The 21,431-nt window shown below is 38.3% G+C and overlaps 1 protein-coding gene and 1 pseudogene across 7 annotated transcripts in view; both read right to left on the bottom strand.

The window, feature by feature from the left end:
• The window catches only part of LOC126951160 (40S ribosomal protein S2-like), a 375,530-nt pseudogene that overhangs the window by 255,556 nt on the left and 98,543 nt on the right, over positions 1-21,431 (bottom strand). The window lies entirely within an intron of this gene.
• Positions 1-21,431, bottom strand: part of CATSPERE (catsper channel auxiliary subunit epsilon) — a 185,924-nt gene that overhangs the window by 142,005 nt on the left and 22,488 nt on the right. For 5 of the 6 annotated variants that reach the window (XM_050784989.1, XM_050784983.1, XM_050784982.1 and 2 more), the window contains 5 exons: positions 17,547-17,620; positions 17,186-17,255; positions 15,378-15,445; positions 5,887-5,911; positions 408-485 (listed from right to left, as the gene is read on the bottom strand). Coding sequence is in view for 4 of the 6 variants with exons in the window: in XM_050784983.1 (XP_050640940.1) it covers positions 408-485; positions 5,887-5,911; positions 15,378-15,445; positions 17,186-17,255; positions 17,547-17,620 (315 nt within the window). In the remaining 2 variants the exon portion in view is untranslated. Of the gene's footprint in view, positions 1-407; positions 486-5,886; positions 5,912-6,540; positions 6,865-15,377; positions 15,446-17,185; positions 17,256-17,546; positions 17,621-21,431 lie in introns of those variants that run through there. The other variant, XM_050784986.1, reaches the window with a different exon arrangement.

The raw sequence follows: 21,431 nt of genomic DNA, 5'->3' as shown, positions 1-21,431 counted from the left end.
GAAAGGGGAGGGAGAGCATTTGGCCAAGGACCTAATGCATACGGGGTTTAAAACCTAGATGACGGGTTGATAGGTGCAGCAAACTACTGTGGCACATGTATACCTATGTAACAAACGTACACATTCTGTACGTGTATCCCATAACTTAGGGTAAAATTAAAAAATAAAGAAAAAAAGAAAATATGAAGAATGTTCAATTAGAGTTCTAAATAAAGGTTTACTATTGTAGAGATGGAGCATAAGTTCAAAACCACTATAATGGCCAAACTAAAAGGTATCATGCAAATGTATTTAGTTAGGTGTGGGCAGCTTAAAATCCTGTCTATTGATTATAAATTATTCACAGTCCCTACAAAAGAAAGACAGCATTCTGTTCTTACTATGACGATACTAATGTTTCCACTTACTATTGAAGGTTCTTCTGCACTCCCCAGCAACTCATCAGGATCAGCATTTTCTGGATCATATACCCACACACTGACAACCTAGAAAATAAAATTTGTTTGCAATTCTTTACATTTTATACAGATTTCATTTTTAATTGTGGCAAAACATAACCATAAACACATTTTTTATTTAAAAAATTTTGATTATCCCACTTTTAAAAATAAAAAGCAAAAGTGCTTTACATAGGTAAAGGATGTCAACTGAAGGACATATGAAGGAAGAATTAATACAATGCCTGTACACCCCTTAAGTATGTAATGTTGAAATGTCATATGAACGCTTACGGGTATTTTTTGAGACGGAGTTTTGCTCTTGTTGCTCAGGCTGGAGTGCAATGGCGGTATCTCGGCTCACTGCAACCTCTGCCTCCCAGTTCAGGTGATTCTCCTGCCTCAGCCTTCCTAGTAGCTGGGATTACAGGTGCCTGCTACCACGCCTGGCTAATTTTTTGTATTTTTAGTAGAGACAGAGTTTCACCATGTTGGCCAGGCTGGTCTCAAACTCCTGACCTCAGGTGATCTACCTGCCTTGGCCTCCCAAACTTCTGGGATTATAGGCATGAGCTACCGTGCCTGGCCTATTTTTCTGTTTCTTTTCTTTTTTTTGAGACAGAGTCTTGCTCTGTCGCCCAGGCTGGAGTGCAGTAGTGCAATCTCAGCTCACTGCAACCTCTGCCTCCTGGGTTCAAGCAATTCTCCTGCCTCAGCCTCCCGAGTAGCTGGGATTACAGGCACCCACCACCATGCCTGGCTAATTTTTGTATTTTTAGTAGAGACGGGGTTTCACCATGTTGGCCAAGCTGGTCTTGAACTCCTGACCTCAGGTGACTCGCCTGCCTCGGCCTCCCAAAGTGCTGGGATTACAGACGTGAGCCACCACACCTAGCCTATCTTTCTTTATAGCCATAAATAGACACAGCAACCTCACCCCCACTCACATACTTTTTATAAAAATGAAATCACCCTATACATGTTATTTGTAACTTAACATTTGTGACTTGATGCAAGGCCAGTTCAATAGATACAGAACTGTTTTCTTATTTTTTCTTGGGTATTTATTCATATACTTAAAAATTATATTAAAAATACAGCAAAAGCTGACTCTCTCACCCTGTACTCCATCACTCAATTCCCATCAATCCATCTGCACTCCATAGGTATTATTAGTAAGTTCTTGCTTAGATTCCTATAAAATGTTTGTGTATAACCAACAGATATATTATTCTCATCCCCTTTACAAAATGCTAGGATGCTAAACATATTTTTTCTGAATCTTTTGTTCATCATCTAAAGTTATTTTAGAGATCTTTACATATTTCACTGATTTTTCAGTTGGATATTATTCTAAGTTATGGAGGAACCACAATTTATTTAACCAGTAACCTACTGATAAACGTTGGTTTCTCCCTTGCCATTATAATCAATCAAGGCGACAATGAGCAACTTTGTACAACTTTGAGCATATTGTTAGGGCACATGCCTAAAAGCATAATTGTTGAGTCACGGGGTAAATACATTGTAATTTTCATAGATACTGATAAATTGCTCTCCACAGCAGTTGTACCAATAGGGTCTCTCAGTAGTGATGTATGAGAGTTCTTCTTCCCTCATGTTCTTTCCCAACATCAGGTTTTGTCATACGTTCAATTATTGCCAGTCTAATGGGTGAAAAATGGTACTGTGGTATCATTGTTTAAAAAATTTTATTTATTTATTTTTTTTGAGATGGAGTTTTGCTCTGTCGCCCAGGCTGGAGTGCAACGGTGCAATCTCAGCTCACTGCAACCTCCATCTCCCAGGTTCAAGCAATTTTCCAGCCTCAGCTTCCCAAGTAGCTGGGAGTACAGGTGCCCACCACCATGCTTGGCTAATTTTTGTATTTTTAGTAGAGATGGGGTTTCGCCATGTTGGTCAGGCTGGTTTCGAATTCCTGACCTCAGGTGATCTGCCTGCCTCGGCCTCCCGAAGTGCTGGGATTGCAGGCACAAGCCACCACACCCAGCCTGGTACTGCAGTATAGTTTAAATCTGCACATCTCGTATTTTGAGAAAGTTTGAGCTTCTTTCCGTATGTTCAAGTTCCACTTGTATTTCATTTGCTCATTTTTTGTTGTTGTTGTTGTTGGATTTTTTCTCTTTTAACGGTTTATTTGAATTTTTTTTTTACATATTAAGAAGACATTGATTTGTTTACTTTAATCAGTTGTATTTTTCCACCTGTATTCCATTTTCTTTGGAGTTTATGATAATTTTTGGCCATGTTATCTGTCATTTACTTATCTTCTAGCTTTATGGAGTAAAAATGATCATATATTTTGGTTTGTCTTCTGCCTTTAGTGATATAGTTAGAAAGGTCTCCAATTATCAGGTTGTAAGAGAATTCTTCCATGTTTTCTTTGTTACTGGATTTACTGTATTTACATATTCAATGTAAAATTATTTCGAATTTATTTTGGTGTACTATGTAAGGTATGACTCCAATCTTTGCTTTTTATTAAGTATGACTACCCAGTTATCCCAATATCATTTATTGACTAGTCCATCTTCTCCCCAGGGATTTGAGATGCTACTGTCATTGCTTAGTAAAGATCTAACTGTATTTTGGTTATTTCTGGATTCTTATGCTTTTCTATTCATCTTGACTGCCTTTTCAAGAGTTAGTATCTCACACGTTAAACATGAAGGCTTCACCATGTATTTGAACGCCTGCCATGACCAGAACCCTATCCCTGTTCTTATTCAGTGTTTTTCTGAACACTGTTTGTTTTTCTTTAATCCATAGGAATTCTAGAAACATCTTGTCTAGTTCTGAAAAAGTATATTTTTTTCATTAAGATGGCATTGCATTGATAAATTCAGGAAAATTCATATCTTTATGTTGTAGAGCACATTTATTAAGGAAATAGTGTGCCTTTCCTTCAGGAGAGTTCTACAGTTTTGTCATATAGGTGTCACGCATATTATTAAGTAAAATTCCCATGTGAGACATTGACAAATGGAGAGAATTCTCTTTGCTTTGGTACTCTTTCAGATTCAAATCAGATACACCAGCTTACACATTAGTCAAAAGTTCAACTGGTTTCACCTCATCCCAGCCAAGTCTATCCATCCATCATTGGTCAGTTTGCTCTTCTGTCCTACCTCCAACCTTAGCAAGTGGTCCTAAGTATGAAAGCATTCTCTGGCTTTTCTTCACCTAGCAAGGACTCATTCTTCTGGAATGTAACACCTTTAGATTTCATTTTACTCACAGCGCTTTGAGTCTGAAGGATTTTAAAATTTTATCATGTGATTTCTTTTTAAAGCAGGAGTGAAGGTGTTTTGTGTCCTTTACTATTTTCCTGGAGGTCTTAATTATTTAGTTTAAACGATTGGTTTCTTTTTTGACCCATGGATACAGAAATGTTTAAATTCCCCAACATGGGGATTTTCTAGGTAATTTTGTTACTGATCCTTTTTTTTTGTTTGTTTTTGTTACTGATTTCACACGCCTGAATATAAATCAAAACCCAGCAAGGTCATGGAAATGGGTTTTGCAATCACTTCCGCCTGGGCTCTATGTGTTTGACTGCTTGCAAAGTTATATTTGTATTTATTTCTTGGCTGTAGGTTCTTGAATCTCTTGGGCTGTTAAATTAGGACGTGCACCTGAAATCTGGGTAATCCCTTATCTGTTTACAGCCCCCAAAAGAGGTGTATCATTTCTTTGCAATTATCCTAAGACAGTCAGTAGAGCTTTACCAGTCTCCATTTTACAGACATTTATAAATTTTAAATATTTTGTTATTATTATTATTATTATTAAGATGGAATCTTGCTCCGCCGCCAGGTGGGAGTGCAGTGGCGCGATCTCGGCTCACTGCAACCTCTGACTCCCTGGTTCAAGTGATTCTCCTGCCTCAGCCTCCTGAGTAGCTGGGACTACAGGCACGTGCCACCACGCCGAGATAATTTTTGTATTTTTAGTACAGACTGGGTTTCACCGTGTTGGCCAGGGTGGTCTCGATCTCCTGACCTTGAGATCTGCCTGCCTCGGCCTCCCAAAGTCCTGGGATTACAGGTGTGAGCCACCGCTCCCAGCCAAGACATTTTCTAAACCCTAACTTCATATAGGGAGGTTAGTTTCAGCTCCCTTGACTCCCATAGGCCGAAACTTTCATTCCCAGTCCCATAAAATCATTAAAACATCACCCCTTTTCCACTGCTTTTAATTATAAAATAAAACATAAAGGAATAATATTCATTTGTATGTTTAGTTGTATGTTTTCTAGAAAGCTCACATTCTGTTCTAATTCAATCTTGAAACTCTGACTTTGAGTTCCTTAATTATTTCTGATCACCAGGAAATTCCTTTTCTTGCTTTTAAATTCCATATGCACACCTGCACCTGTATTAATGTAAAGGTCTGTGAGTGTGTGTGCTAGCAGTATACACACATATATTTTCTATAGGCATTTCTATGCGTTTTGAGTGAGAAGGAGGTTATTCTGCATTATTTGAGTCTGTAATATATATTCTACTTCTGTCAGTTCTCCTATATTTTCTATGTATCTTAAAATTCCTTAATTACCGATAATATTATTTCTTGCTTTTGAGCGTTGTTATAGTTGTAACCTCAAAAAATAATTCAGTAATATCAGTGGGATTTGGAGTAGGAGCAGTTATGGGCACTGAGCTCACTCAAAGATAAACACAGTTTATCTTGTTTTACTACTTCTTTTCTTCCAGTAAGTTGCTGCTTTTAGAGACTTATAATATCTCTATAGAGGTGTAATTTCCAAATACTATTTAACCTTATTTCAGTTTTCAACATTTTGAATATATCTTTCCATCATACTTCTAATCATCCTCTATTCCAGAATTTTGAAACTTTTTGATCCTAGGACCCCCTTCATACTTTTAAAAATTATTATGAATCCTACAAGGCTTTTGTTTTATGTGGTTTAGATCCACCAGTATTTACCATATAACAAATTAAATTTGAGAACATTTAAAGATAATTTATTTATTTTCAAAACTATGGTACATCTATTATATGTTAATTAACATTTTTATGAAAAATAACTATTTTTCAAAGGAAAAATATTAGTAAGAATGGATGCTTAATATTTTAAAAACCATCTTTAATATTTGTATTAATAAAAGACAGCTGGATAATCATCTCTGCTCCTTCAGGCAAGTTGTTGGTAAAAATTATCTTGGTAGAAGTAAAAGGGGGGAAAATTCATCCTTATGCAGACAGGTGGTTAGAAAAGGGTGAACCTCATGGACCTCCTGAATGGGTCTTATAGAAAGAGACACACCTTGAGTACCACTACTCTAAGCAAATATCATTGCAAAATTAGTTTGAAAAATTCCTCATCTGGTAAATATGGAAGATAAGAGAGAAACAATGTAGTAGTGATACATGAAGGCTATACAAAATTTAAAAAATATTTTACCTGGGTTAAGTTGTTAAAGAAATGTCTGCGTGGAAAAAGAGGAAACATATTTTAGTAAACAGCCCATTAAACGTTAGTTTGAATATTCTACATTCAAGATACATGTTTCTAAACCTTTGCATATTCTCTTTATATTTCATTATAGTACATAAAATTAAAGGCTAAATGTAAAAAACAAAAAATCACGTATGTCTATTTATTTATCAATATCGTTATTGATTCTCATTTGTCATCACAGAAGCTGAGTGGCTTAAATCTGCATGCTTCCTTAACACTGCGAGTTCACAGAATCAAAACTTCACGGTTAATCTTCTTCAAAACGTTGATGCTGTCATTCTACATAAAAAACCCTACAGTCTTTATATGTTACAATTTATGTCAAACAGAAAATTGTCTTTTAGCATGACAAGTCCTTCCCTCACCAGCCCTGAAAGGAGTAACAGGCCAGGCCTGGTGGCTCACACCTGTAATCCCAGCACTTTGGGAGCCCGGAGCGGGAGGACTGCTTGAGCCCGGGAGTTTGAGACCAGCTTGGGACGTATAGTGAGACCCTGTCTCTATTTTTAATTATAAAATAAAACAAAAAGGGACTAATATTCACTTGTATGTTTAGTTGTATGTTTTCTAGAAAGTTTTTTTTCACTGTAAAGTTACCTGCATATTTTTAGCATATATCATCTCTGAAAGTCAGTGCCTCGTGACTATGTCCTTCCGTTTGCTGATTACTGCAGTGTCTAGTACATTATTATGCACAAAACACAATGAAAATGCTTTGGGAATCAGTAAATGAGCATGCAGTGAGTTTCTGAGACTGTACAATGAATATTCTATCTCATGTGTTCAATCCGATACGTTAGAAAGCTGCTGAAAACAGCTACGGCAAATCTTAATAGGTCAACTGTGCCCAGAGTTCCACACAGTCCAAGGTTGATGAAAAAGACCCCAGCTCCAGGGCTGATACCTTCTGCCTTGTGTTATGCTTACTTGTCACAGGCACAGGAAAGAAGAACTGAGTCACCGAGTGAGTTACCGGCGTCTCTGGAAGGAAAATTTGAAGGCAAAAGGAAATACTTGTAGATAATAAAAGAAAGGCTTTGGTATTAATACAGTAACCTCGTGGAGAAGGAATCAGTATCAGCTGACATTAAAGTGACAGCCTCAATTTCCATGGAAGACAATATTAGCAGCATTCTGCTGGGTCTTTATCAGTTTTCTTGGCTTTCTTGAGTTAGAGCACAGGCTGAAGTGTAGAGTTTAGAATAAGACTGAAGAGAAAACCCTGGAATGAATTGACATCTAAGGTAAGGACAGATGACAAAAAGCCAAAGAAAAAGACGGGAAAAAAAAAACCCATTATGGAAATAGAACATAGTGGTATTAGAGAGTGAAGGAATGAGAGAGTTTCAAAAAGAAAGTGATTCTCAGAATTAAATGTGGTATAGAAATTATTACAGTAAGAGGATCAAAACAATCCCATTGAATTTGGCAATTACCTTCAGTGACTTTGCCACAGCAGTTTCCGTAGATAGATAGATAGTAGGGGGATACAGTGATGAAATAGAAAAATGTTACAGTGAACTCGGGAAGACTAGTTTCAGCACAACTTCATGGATCTTTTTCCCTTTTTATTCTCTATTCTAATCCTAGAGAGACAGAAAGAAGAAAGCAAGAGAGTTTGGATGCTAACATGATACTTGTTCATGAATTCTTTCTAGCATCAGAACTCTGGTTTAGGGGCAGAGTCAATAGGTGTCGAGAGCCTGGGGAAAGAGGCAGTGCTTAGAAGGGTCCTGTACTCTACAGTATTTATCTTGAAATTCTTAACAAATTTATCTTTGACATTATGTTTTGTAAGCGAAGTGTGATGAGACAATGAAGCATGCGCCGGGGACGTGGGGTTTTGGCATTCATACAGTCCCGCCTTCTGCTGCCTCTCTGTCTCCCTGGGATGGATTATTTACCCCGATTCCCCTCCATGCTCTGGCACCTTGGGTCCTGACCAGCCTTCCCCTCCTTAACCCGTCCCACAAGCTGCTTCTGTCTTTGACCTGGGTGAGGGCCTAGGCTCAGGTGTTGGGGGATTGTCGGGGTAGGGCAAATGCACGCTGCAGTGTCTTGGAGTAAGGCACGGCAGCGGCTGTCCCATACCTGGCTGGCAGCACCATGGCATGATGATGGTGATGATGGCGTGGCTTACTCATCTTGGCAGGAGTAAACCTCTTGCCTCCCCCTAATCCAGGTATCTAGCATGGCCCAGTGTAGAGGCTGCAATACCCTTGGGGGTTGCCCATCTGCCATGGGTTGAGGTGGGAGGCCCATGAAGGGAAGATACATGGCTTGACTACTTCAGATCCCTCCACTGGCTGAGCATGACGTGCAGGTCTATTGAGAAGGGAAATCTGGCGGTTGGTGGGCTGTGCACTACGAGACTGTGCACCTGGCCCACGAGTACGCCACATCCTGAATCACCCACCAGGTGACTAGGAGGGTCTGCACCTGACCCACAAGTAGTCTACATGCTGAACCACCCACCAGGTGACTACAAGGGTCTGTACTTGGCCCACCAGTACTCCACAAGCTGAATCACCCACCAGGTGACTAGGAGGGTCTGCACCTGGTCCATGAGTATTCCTTGTCTAAGGGAGCATGACGTTAAATTGCAAATAAAAAACACCATGAAAGGTAATGAGAGTGACTATAGGAGGAGAAAAAGCTTTAAATTTGATACCTTTAACAGTATTTTCCCCGTGCTTTTTGAGCAAGAGACCCCAACTTTCATTTTACACCAGGACCCACAAATGTATGAGCCAATTTTGGATGTAATGATGCAGAAGTGGCACAAGAGTACAGTAATTACCTCTAGGTAAAAGGATTTTAGGGATTACAAAATTTAGACACTGGCGTGGCATGGTGGCTCCCAGTGCTTTCAGAGGCCAAGGCAGGAGGATTGCTTGAGGCCAAGAGCTTGGGACTAGCTTGGGCAACAAAACGAAACCCTGTCTGTACAGAAAAAAAAAAAAAAAAAAAGTGGAGCACAGTGGTGTGTGCCTGCAGTCCCAGGTATTCAGGAGTTTGAGGTGGGAGGAGTGCCTGAGCCCAAGAATTTGAGGTTGCATGAGCTATGATTGCACCACTGCACTCCAGCCTGGGTGACAGGACAAGATCCTATTTCAAAAACAAAAACAAAAAATTTAGACACGGATAACGAGATAATTAGTGAACTGAATGAAACATTTAAAAAATAACTAAGAATGAATCACAATAAGACAGAAAGATAGAAAAATACGACAAGATTTTAAGAGTCAGGAAAGACAGAACTAAAAGGTGACACACATTTCTCTTAGGAAAATTTAGAGAGAAAAAAAAAGAATAAAGGAGAACAAATATTTAAAAAGATAGGCCAGGCACAGTCACTCATGCCTGTAATCCCAGCACTTTGGGAGGCTGAGGTGGGTGGATCACCAAAGGTCAGGAGTTCGAGAACAGCCTGGCCAACATGATGAAACCCCATCTCTACTAAAAATACGAAAATTAGCCAGGTATGGTGGCGGGCGCCTGTAATTCCAGCTACTAGGGAGGCTGAGGCAGGAGAATCACTTGAACTCATGAGGCAGAAGTTGCAGTGAGCTGAGATCATGCCACCTTTCTCCAGCCTGGGCGACAGAGCGAGACTCTGTCTCAAAAAAGAAAAAAGACAATGTGAATTTTCGAGAATTGATGAAAGACACCAATATTCAGATTCAGGAACTGTAATACATCTCAAAAGAAATATACAATAGTAAAACACCAAAGATAAGGCAAGATCTTAAAACAACCGCAGAGAAAATATAGATTACCTAAAAAGGAAAAACCATTTGAAAGTCAGCCGACTTATCAACTGAAGTTGGAGCCAGACACAAGAAAAAATAATTTTAAAGCATTGAGAGAAAATAGCAAGCAACCTAAAATCATATTCCCAGAGAAATGATTTTTCCAGAGTGAGGATAAAATAAAGATATTTTCAGAGGCATGAATACTGAGAAATTTAATCACTCAGAAATCTTCCCTAAAGGAACCCTGAAACGATACACTTCAGGAAGAGCAAGTAATATGAGAAAACATGTCTGAGAATATAAGCACCGTTGAGCAAAGAAATGATAGGTCTGTGGATAAATCCGAATAAATATTGACTGAAAAATGTGCAATTTGAAGGATAAACAACTAGAAAGTACCAAAATGATGGTAAGGAGTAAGCCATAAACCGGGAAGGGAATATTTGGAGGTAAAATTCCTGTTAATTCTAGAGTCTGCAACACCAATTACAATTGCATCAGAAACATAAAATACTTTAAAATAAATGTAACAGAAGATGCATAAGACCGCTCATCTGAAGCCCACATGGTTGTGTCATTTTGCATTCCCACCCGTAATGAAAGACAGTTGTTACTGGTTCATGTCCTCGCCAGAAGTGGGTGTCATCAGTGTTTTTCTCCTTCAATATTGTGTTGGCTATTCGGAGTCTTTTGCTTCTCCATATACACTCTAGGATGTGTTTGTTCATATTTATAAAGTAACTTGTTGGGATTTTGATTGGGATTGCACTGAATGTAGAAATCAAGTTGGGAAGAGTTGGAGTGGGGTGGGTATTTCTACTACCACTTGTCAAGATTTAAAAAATACAGTTATAGTAATAAGGATAATGTAGTTTTGTTCAAGTATGGACAAATATGTCAGCTGAACAGAATAGCCAGCCCAGAAAAACACTCATGCATATACGGAAAATTGATACATGAAAGAGAAGATATTCTGGATAAACAGATTATTCATTAAATGAGTATGAGAAAATTAATTATTCATGTAGAAAAAATAAAGTGAATTCCTATTCTAAGTTTGTACAAAAACCGATTCCAGGTGGATTAAAGACCTAATTTTAGAAGGAAAAAAACATATAGAACTTTTAGAAAACAATATAGGAGCCTATCCTTATGATCTTGTAAGTAGGAAAAGATTTCTTAAATAGATTTTAAAAGGCATAAACCCACAAAGGAAAGTATTAATCAATTTATCCACAATACTAAAGACCTTTCTTATCAATAGGAGGCATGGAAAGTAAAAATCTGCATAAACTGGGACAGAATACTTTCAGTATATATATATATATATATATATACACACACATATATATGTGATAATGGAGTAGTAATTAAGATATATAATGAAATCCTGTAAATTATTATGAAAATAAAAATAACTCAAAAGTCGATCAAAATACTTATTGAACAGAAAAGAGAAGAAAAATTCCTGCTGAACAGATAAAATATACTCAATGCACCAGTAATCAGTAAAATGTAAATAAAAATACAATGACATAATTTCATACCTAGTAGACTGGAAAAATTAAAAAGTCTGACAATTTTAAGTGTTGGTGAGGATACAGCAAAATGGGAACTTTCACGCACTACCAGTGTGGATATAAAATTGGACAATCTTTCAAAAGTGACTTGGGCATCCCCCAGGAAAGTTGAACAAATGCACATCCTACTTTTAGGCTATTGTACTTTTAGGTCTCTACCTTAGAGAAACTTTCATTTATACGCATTAAATCAGTACTACTTCCCAAACTACAATGCACATATAAATTCCTACAGAATCTTCTTAAAGTGCAGATTATTATCCCATAGGGCTGGAATAAAGCCTGACATTCTTCACTTCTAATAAACTTCCAGGTGATGTCAGTGCTGCTGATCCTCAGATTACATTTTGAGTAGCAAGACACTATGAGGTATGTTCAGGCATTCACAGCGTCATTTGTAGTTGCAAATAAATGCATCAGCAGAATGAACAGAGTCATACAATGAAATACCATAGAGCAGTCACAATGAAAGAACTAAAGATTCTTCTTTGACTATGGATAAGTCTCAAAAACATAATTTTTAGAGAAGGAAGCAACTCATGGAAGAATACTTACCATATGATTCAATTTAAATAATGTTCAAGAACTGACAAAACTAAACAATTTATTACAATCAAATATAGTCACTAAACTATAAGAAAAAGGCAAGAAATCATTCATTGTACAGTATTTAGGATAAAATAACGAAAAGACAAAGAACAATATCCAGAATAGTGTCTAACTCTTGGAGGGTGAATAGAGTGTGATTGGTAGGGCATAAAGAGGTGTTGGTAGGGCATAAAGAGGTGTTGGTAGGGCATAAAGAGGTGTGATGTTCTATTTCTTGATTTGGGTAATACACATGTGGGTACTGATTTCATTACTATCCTTTTAATTCTTTATGTAATCTTTCTAGCCATTAATTATTATTACTTTGTTTTTATTTTTATTTTTTCTAGAGATGGGGTCTTGCTCTGACATGGAGGCTGGAGTGCAGTGGTGCAATCATAGCTCACAGTAGCTTTAAACTCCTGGGCTTAAGCGAACCTCCTACCTCAGCCTTGCAAGTAGTTGGAACTACAGATGCAAGTCATCATGCCTGACAACTTTTTAATGTTTTTTGTAGAGACAGGTCTTGCTGTGTTTCCCAGGATGGTCTTGAACTCCTGGGCTCAAGTGATCCTCCCATCTCAGCCTCCTAAGTAGTTGGGACTACAGATGCAAGTCACCATGCCTAGCAAATTTTCTCTATTTTTTGTAGAGACAAGTCTTGCTGTTTCCCAGGCTGCTCTTGAACTCCTGGGCTCAAGCAATCCTCTCACCGTGGCCTCCCAAAACACTGAGATTAAAAGCATGAGCCACCACGCTAGGCCTCATTATTATTCTTTAATTGATATTTTTACAGGTGACAGACTGAAAATTCTTACAATATATATTACAGAAAACAATATATATTACAGAAAAACTCTTAGTCCCTACGGAGTTCTCTCTTTTGGACTAACCTTTTGGTTAGTGCTTTTAGACTAGGTGCTTTTCCTTCTGTTCTTACTTACAAGGAGAAAACATATCAAGATCAGGGTAGCCTGGAGGCCCATCTCTTTCAGCCCTAGCTCTTAGGTCTTAATGTGTGTAAATGAAATTGGTAATCCATTCAATGCTTCTTGGCAGATGTCCTAGTTTGGTCTGCTATAACAAAAATACCATAGACTGGGTGGCTTTAACAACAAACCTTTATTTCTCATAGTCTGGAGGCTGCAAAGTCCAAAGATCAAGGTGCTATCTTCTCACCGGGTCCTCGCATGATGGAAGGGAAAAAGGAACTCTTTGGGGTCTCTTCTGTAAGAGCACTAATCCCATTCATAAGGACTGCTCCCTCATCATCTAACCACTTCCCAATGGTGCAACCTCCAGATACCATCACATCAGGGATTAGGTTGCAGCATAAAAATTTGGGGGTAAACAGGGTGGGACACACACATACAGTCTTATTGCAACAGATTATCTTCTCTGGCGGTTCCCAAGAGCTCTACTTGGGAGAATAGAAAGTAGCCCATTTGGCCAAAGGAGCAGGTCCTTTTTTACAATTCAACTCTACCAGAAATATTTTCTTTTATATATATATATATATTTATTTATTTTTGAGATGGAGTTTTGCTCTTGTTGCCAAGACTGAAATGCAGTGGCGTGATCTCAGCTCACTGCAACCTCCGCCTCCCAGGTTCAAGTGACTCTCCTCCCTCAGCCTTTCTAATAGCTGGGATTACAGGTGCCTGCCAACACGTATGGCTGATTTTTTTTTTGTATTTTTAATAGAGATGGGGTTTCATCTTGTTCAGGCTGGTCTTGAACTCCTGACTTCAGGTCCACCCGCCCTGGCCTCCCAAAATGCTGGGATTACAGGTGTGAGCCACCGTGCCCGGCCTATTATTTTATTTTATGAGACAGAGTCTCATTCTGTCACCATGCTGGAGTACAGTGGCACAATCATAGCTCACTATAACCTTGACACAGTAACCTCAAATTTCTGGGGTCAAGTGATTCTCCTAATTCAGCCTCCTTTGTAGCTGGGACTACAGGCATGAGCCACTGTGCCTGGCCTCTACCAGGGTTTGTTATCCCCAAACTTGCCCTTGTCTATTTCTCAACTGGTTCAGAACCCATAGAGGAAAAGCTGGTGATTGGTATTTCTGAAACTGCCAACAAGGACAGAAGCCTGCCAGTTTCATGAGTGGCAGAGACTCGATCCTCCCTGCTTCTCAATAAGACTCTGGGAAAGTGGCAGTGAGTGAGAGGCGACTGGGTTAATGTGTACTCCCATGGGGTTTGCTGAAACCGAGGTATTATTCGGACTTACAATCTAGCTCAGGATGTCCAATCCAAAAATTCCACATAAACTGCAGAACCATCCGACTTTAAGGGACTATGTGGACCAGGACAATAAAACTATCAACAACAACCATGCTTTACTGAAGACATGAGTATTCTGATTGGTTCTGCCTGGATCGTGTATGTGCCAATCCTCAACTAATAACTGTAACCAAGGAAATGTGGGTTTGTAGAGTTAGACCATATACATCACATGAAATTAACAATACTATCACAGAATAGGGAGGAACAGTTTCCCCAAGGAAATAAACGTGAAGTGGATAAAATGAAGTAAGTACTTTCCAGGCATCCTGAGGTCAGGATCCACATACTATAGTTCCTTATATCCTACACAGTGCTTAGGATGTTGCCATGACCATGATACTAAAGCATATTCCGAATCACTGATACTTTTTAAACTTATTGAATGATTTCTATGCAGTTAATAATGTATTTGTGTACCACTTTTTCCCTTCTTATATTCAGTTACCTTCATTTTGTCATGAGTTTGAAAAGCTATCTAATACAAACACGGTATTTCTGAAATGCATATAATAGAAGAGCCCTATAGACTGAAAAACCAGAGTCAAATCTCAATGCTATCTTTTAGTAGCATTGTATTTTTTCCAAATTGTTTGACCCATCCATGCTTATGCTTCCACATCTATAAAGACTTACATTTATGTGGTTATTATAAAAATTAAGAAAGAATTTATATTAAAGTAGAAACATGTAGACACAGTATGTGCTAAAATAGTGCTGCTCTTAATTTTACTATTTGTTCTTCAGTATTTCTTTGGCAGTGTATTTGAGAATAGCTTGGTTGGTGAATGAAAGTTGTATGGTGGCCGGGCGCGGTGGCTCAAGCCTGTAATCCCAGCACTTTGGGAGGCCGAGACGGGCGGATCACGAGGTCAGGAGATCAAGACCATCCTGGCGAACACGGTGAAACCTCGTCTCTACTAAAAAAATACAAAAAAACTAGCCGGGCAACGTGGCGGGCACCTGTAATCCCAGCTACTCGGGAGGCTGAGGCAGGAGAATGGTGTAAACCCGGGAGGCGGAGCTTGCAGTGAGCTGAGAACCAGCCACTGCACTCCAGCCTGGGCGACAGAGTAAGACTCCGTCTCAAAAAAAAAAAAAAAAGAAAGTTGTATGGAAACCATAATATAGATAATCTATTTGTGGTTAATTAAAAGCTGAAGGGAAATACTCTTTAAAAGCATAATTACCTATTCAGTACTGCATTACTTACCTAACTCTATAGTACCACAGAAAGCAAGTGTGAGAACTGTCCACAAATAAATTGCGTTCTTCTTCATCCTAAAAGAAAATGCAAACGAAACTGTGATATATTAACATTAAATCAAATGCAAATATGGATATAGGCATAAAAGTCACACAGGAACTAAGTTACTTATCTAAGATCAGAGGAAGAAAAATTTCAGAATAAAATTTAAATATATATTTAAATATTTATCTATATCTTGCCATCTTTATCATTTTTATTACATTTGTCTTCCTCACTGAAATACAATTCAACTAATTTTCTCATTCAGTGGGGTAATTTTGCTCCCCAGGGACTTTTGGTAATGCCTAGAGATGCTTTTGGTTGTTACAACTGAGTGCTTTTCAAAAGTCAGATGTGGCCGGGCACGGTGGCTCACACCTGTAATCCCAGCACTTTGGGAGGCCAAGGCAGGTGGATCACCTGAGGTGAGAAGTTCGACTCCAGCCTGACCAACATGGAGAAACCCTGTCTCTACTAAAAATACAAAATTAGCTGGGTGTGGTGGCACATGCCTGTAATCCCAGCTACTTGGGAGGCTGAGGCAGGAGAATTGCTTGAACCCAGGAGGCAGAGGTTGCAGTGAGCCAAGATTATGCCACTGCACTCCAGCCTGGGCGACAAGAGCAAAACTCCATCTCAAAAACAACAACAACAACAAAAATGAAACAAAAGGAAAAGGAGTCCCTTACTTCCTCATGAATTGTGTTGTGGTTTTTTTTTTTTTCTCTTTTTGAGACAGAGGCTGGGGTGCAGTGGTGCGATCTCAGCTCACTGCAACCTCCACCTCCCGGGTTCGAGCGATTCTCCTGCCTTAGCCTCCCGAGTAGCTGGGATTACAGGCGCCTGCCATCACGCCCAGCTAATTTTTGTATTTTTAGCAGAGACAGGGTTTCACTATGTTGGCCAGGCTGGTCTTGAACTCCTGACCTCAGGTGATGCGCTCACCTTGGCCTCCCAAAGTGCTGGGATTACAGGCGTGAGCCACCATGCCCAGCATGAATTGTGTTCTTGAAACTGGCAAATACTCATAGACTCAAAGAGACAAATTCAAGTATGTTTCACTCTATAAGGACTGAAAAAGGAATTAATATTCATCTGGCCTCTCTCACATAGCTCTGTCTACTCGTGCCTTGACAATAAAGCTTTTTAATTAAAGAGAAGGCACAAGCCTCAAAGTAAAGGCAGGATTGGTGACGTGGCGTCTGTAAAACTGCAGCTTCAGGCGCGCTTGTGCGGGAACACCAGCTGTGAGGTATGTAGCCAGTATTTGTTATGAATTATTAAAACGCCAGTGTCTTAAAATGCTTTACTTTGTCTTTGCGTGTTTTTGGTAAACTAGAGAGACTCAACCTCATTCGAATTCATTTGCATTCACATGCTTTCTTCAGTTGAAGACAATGCAGTGGAGTAAAAATAAATCTGCTAGAAATTACTCTTAATCCTAGGCGTTGTCATAGGAGTGTATGACAGGAGATCCACTCATCTGAGAGTCCTGTTATCATTAAGGTGGTGGCTATGAACTTGAACATACTTACTAATAAAAAGACGAAGATAAAAATTGTATGTAATTTTATAATTTAGAATTTAACATGAGCTATACCTAAAAATGGACATTCGGAGAATAACTTTAGGGCTTGTTTATAGTTATGATTAATACTATTTAAAACAGGTTAAATTAGATTGAAAAGCTCAAAAGAAAGGCAAAATAAAATATAACAGGATAACAGGATGATTATTCAAGACTTAACAACATATGATTAATATCAACTTACTGGGCCAGTAACGATTGGTTTTATAGCATGAATACCAGGTGAGGAACAACGCAATTCTGTCCTGGGTGAGCTAGTGTTTAAAAAGATGGGAAAGAATAATTACAGGTGCATATGAGATTAATAAAATTCCCTTACTATTTTTTAAGCCTAGAAACTTCAATTGTATGCTGATAAGAGATATTTTTAAATATTTGCAATATTTTACTTCTATACTATATTCAACCTGATTTCGTCTTGCTTTTCATGTCTACTTAATGAAAGAAAATTTACATTAAATCACAGCCTTGAATCTGAATGTTCACATTGTGTGAATGAATTAAAAAATATACACACACATTGATATTCATGACATAAATCTTACCTTTTATTTAGCACAAAACAAATTTCTGGCACACTCCACTCAGTAAATAATGTTCCTTCATACTCTAACTTAATCTAAAAAAGAAAACAAAATGTGATTCAAAATTTTCACCCTAGGGTTCAGTTGTAGGATTCAATTTTCTGGATCCTAAAAGAAAGAATAACTAAAATTCAATTTCCTTTAAATTGTACAAAGTAATGTGACAAAGAAAAGGTAACTTAACCCATCTGGGACACTTTAGCAGTCATTCCAAAAAACTATAAACTTTTAATTTTATTTACTTCAGCAATAATCCACTGGTCGTATGCGGTGGCTCATGCCTGTAATCCCAGCACTTTGAGAGGCCGAGGCAGGAGGATCACCTGAGGTCATGAGTTTGAGACCAGCCTGGCCAACATGGTGAAACCCCGTTTCTACTAAAAATACAAAAATTAGCTGGGCGTGGTGGCACACGCCTGTAATCCCAGCTACTCAGGAGGCTGAGGCAGGAGAATCGCTTGAACCCAGGAGGTGGAGGTTGCAGTGAGCTGAGATTGCACCACTGCACTCCAGCCTGGGTGACAAGAGCAAAATCCCATCTCAAAAAAAAAAAAAAAAAAAGAAAAAAAAAGAAATATTCTATTATGTATCTAAGAAGGGACTGACACTCTGGTAGGTTCTGGGGATTAAAAAAAAAAAAAAAGACAAATGAGAAATGATCCTTCGCTTAAAAACAAGTCACTTTTAATTCTGAGATTCTATTATTTACACATTACTGACTATTAACAAAACTTTCATCACCTTTTTCTTATTTCTAAAGCTACTTTTTTTCCTGCCTCTCTATTCTTTCATTTAGAAGTTCTTTCTTTCTCCTCCTGAAGTATACCAATCCACTTTCTAACATTATCAGTCTTAGTTTCAGCACTATTCCTCTTCTTCCACCAGAGCTGGAACCCAATTTTACCTTCTTATATTTGTGACACAAAATTATATACACGTACATAATATATGAAGATTACTTTGGTGTTTTAACTCGGAAAATGGAGATTATAACAGGTGGTAAACCGTTTCACAGATTTCATATTATAGGATAGTGTATAAGAAAAAAAAACAGAAAAATTCATGAGAAGATAAAACATAACTTTGAAATATATTAAGCAAAATTTGATAGAATTGCTAGAAGAAATTTCAAAAGCCATAAATACAGTGGTAGATTTTTAAATACACTTTTCTCAGATTAAATAAACTTGGGGAGGGGAGGGAAACGTAGTCAAAGACTTAAAAAATATAATTAGTAAGTTTATGATATGTATGTTAAAACTATATACATTCCTAAAAAGTTTTTCCTTTTTAATTTTTTTTTTTAAATAGAGACAGGATCTCACTATGTTGACCAGGCTTGTCCCAAACTCGTGGCCTCAAGTAGTCCTCCTACCTCAGCCTTCCAAAGTGCTGGGATTACAGACATAAGCCACTGTACCCAGCCCCTAAAATTAAGCAATATAAAATATATACATCATTTGCAATCTCACATAGAACAATTGCCAAAACTGACCACATTTACAAGGAAAGTTTTAACCAATCTTGAAGAATTACTATCACATATACAATGCCTTTTGATATTAGTGAAATAAAATTAGAATTTCTCATAAAGTTAGCCAGAAAAAAAATCCTAAGATATTTGGAGTCTTTAAAAAAACAAACAAAAAAACCCTACTTCTAAATCATTCATAAGCAAAATCATAAAGTATAAAATGTTTATGAATAAACAGTAAAAGCATTTAATATTATAAAAATCTGTGGTATGGCCAGGCGTGGTGGCTCACGCCTATAATCCCAGCACTTTGGGAGGCTGAGGCAGGCGGATCACGAGGTCAGGAGATCGAGACCATCCTGGCAAACATGGTGAAACCCCGTCTCTACTAAAAATACAAAAATTAGCTGGGTGTGGTGGCATGCGCCTGTAATCCCAGCTACTCAGGAGGTTGAGGCAGGAGAATCGCTTCAACCAGGGAGTTGGAGATTGCAGTGAGCTGAGATCACACCACTGTACTCCACCCTGGCAACAGAGCGAGACTCCTTCTCAAAAAACAAACAAACAAAACAAACAAACAAACAAACAAAAATTGTGGCCAGGTGCGGTGGCTCATGCCTGTAATCCCAGCACTTTGGGAGGCCAAGGCAGGTAGATCACTTGAGGCCAGGAGTTCCAGACCAGCCTGGCCAACATGGCAAAACCCTGTCTCTACTAAAAATACAAAAATTGGCCAGGCGTGGTGGCACATGCCTGTAATCTTATCTACTCAGGAGGCTGAGGCAGAAGAATTGCTTGAACCCGGGAGGAGGAGGCTGCAGTGAGCCGAGATCGCACCACTGCACTCCAGCCTGGGTGACAGAATGAGATGGAAAAAAAAAAAAAAAAAAAAAGAAGGCTCTAGATAAGATAATTTGAAAGTGAATAAACTCTGTTTTCAGTGTAAGATGATAATAAAAGGACAATAGAGAAAATCCCCCCAAATAAAAGGAAGGATATAAGTAGAAATTTATAAAAGAAAACAAATGAAAGAGCATTGGGAAGGGGCTTTGGGGATGTAGTGTTTAAAATCTATTTAAATTTCCTAATAAACACAGAAAGAACAATTAGGATAGTCCCCAAAAACACTGGACAACAATACAGCAACCAATAGTAAAACTCACTTAAGCCCAGGAGTTTAAGACCAGCCTGGGCGACATAGGGAGACCCCTCTCTATAAGAAATTTAAAAATTAGCTGGGTGTGGTGGCACACACCTGTAGTCCCAGCTACTGGGGAGGCTGAGGTGGGAGGATCACTTGAGTCCAGGCGTTAAAGGCTGCACTAAGCTGTGATTGCATCACTTCACTCTAGCCTGGATGACAGAGCAAGACCAAGGCCCTGTCTCCAAAAAAAAAAAAAAAAAAAAAAAAAAAAAAAAAAAAAAAAAAGAAGAAGAAGAAGCAATTAAAAAATGATTAAGTGATTTAAGAGTAAGCAACAAATATGAAAGACAGGCACAGAAAATCCAATATACATTGGATGTATCTGTACATCCAGATACATGGGGGACTATAAAATCCAATACAGTATCTGGAGATCCTGAAGAAGAAAACCAAAATATTTGGAACACAGCAATAACAGGAACTATAATTAAGGGATGATAATCTTCTTATAATAATATTCTATAATTAAAGAATAATACACGAAATTGAAAAACTGAAATGAACATAGAATAAGATCATTGAAAGTAGAATAAGATCATTGACTAAAAAATACGCAAAAGAATGAAAAAAGAAAGTAGAATAAGATCATTGCCTGGTTGTTAAGCAGTAAGCTGAGTGCGGTGGCTCACACCTGTAATCCCAGCACTTTGGAAACGGAGGCAGGCAGATCACGAGATCACGAGTTTGAGACCACCCTGGCCAACATGGTGAAAACCTGTCTTTACTAAAAATACAAAAAAATAGCTGGGCTTGGTGGTGGACACCTGTAATCCCAGCTACTCAGGAGGCTGAGGCAAGAGAATTGCTTGAACCTGGGAGTCGGAGGTTGCAGTGAGCCGAGATCATGCCATTGCACTCCAGTCCGGGCGATAGGGTGGGACTCCATCTCAAAAAAACAAAAAAACAAAACATACAAACAAAAAAAAAAAAAGCAAAAAAAGAAAGAAACCAGGCAGTAAAAGAGTAAATAAAAGAGCAGGGCACCAAACATGTTCAAAAGGTATAAGCACAAAGGTAACCACTAAAACAAAGATACAAACCTTTCTAAATATAGAAAGACAATCTTTTTAAAGAAAAGAATCCGGAAGAGAAAGAAACAGTAAATATAACACACCTAAGATAAACTAATATGAGAATTGAGACCAAAGACATGTTATATAATTAAATG

The sequence above is a fragment of the Macaca thibetana genome, chromosome 1 (assembly GCF_024542745.1).
Source record: "Macaca thibetana thibetana isolate TM-01 chromosome 1, ASM2454274v1, whole genome shotgun sequence".
NCBI classification, from domain to species: domain Eukaryota; kingdom Metazoa; phylum Chordata; class Mammalia; order Primates; family Cercopithecidae; genus Macaca; species Macaca thibetana.
The sequence above is the reverse complement of the archived record's forward strand: the minus strand, read 5'-3'. Positions and strand labels throughout refer to the sequence as shown.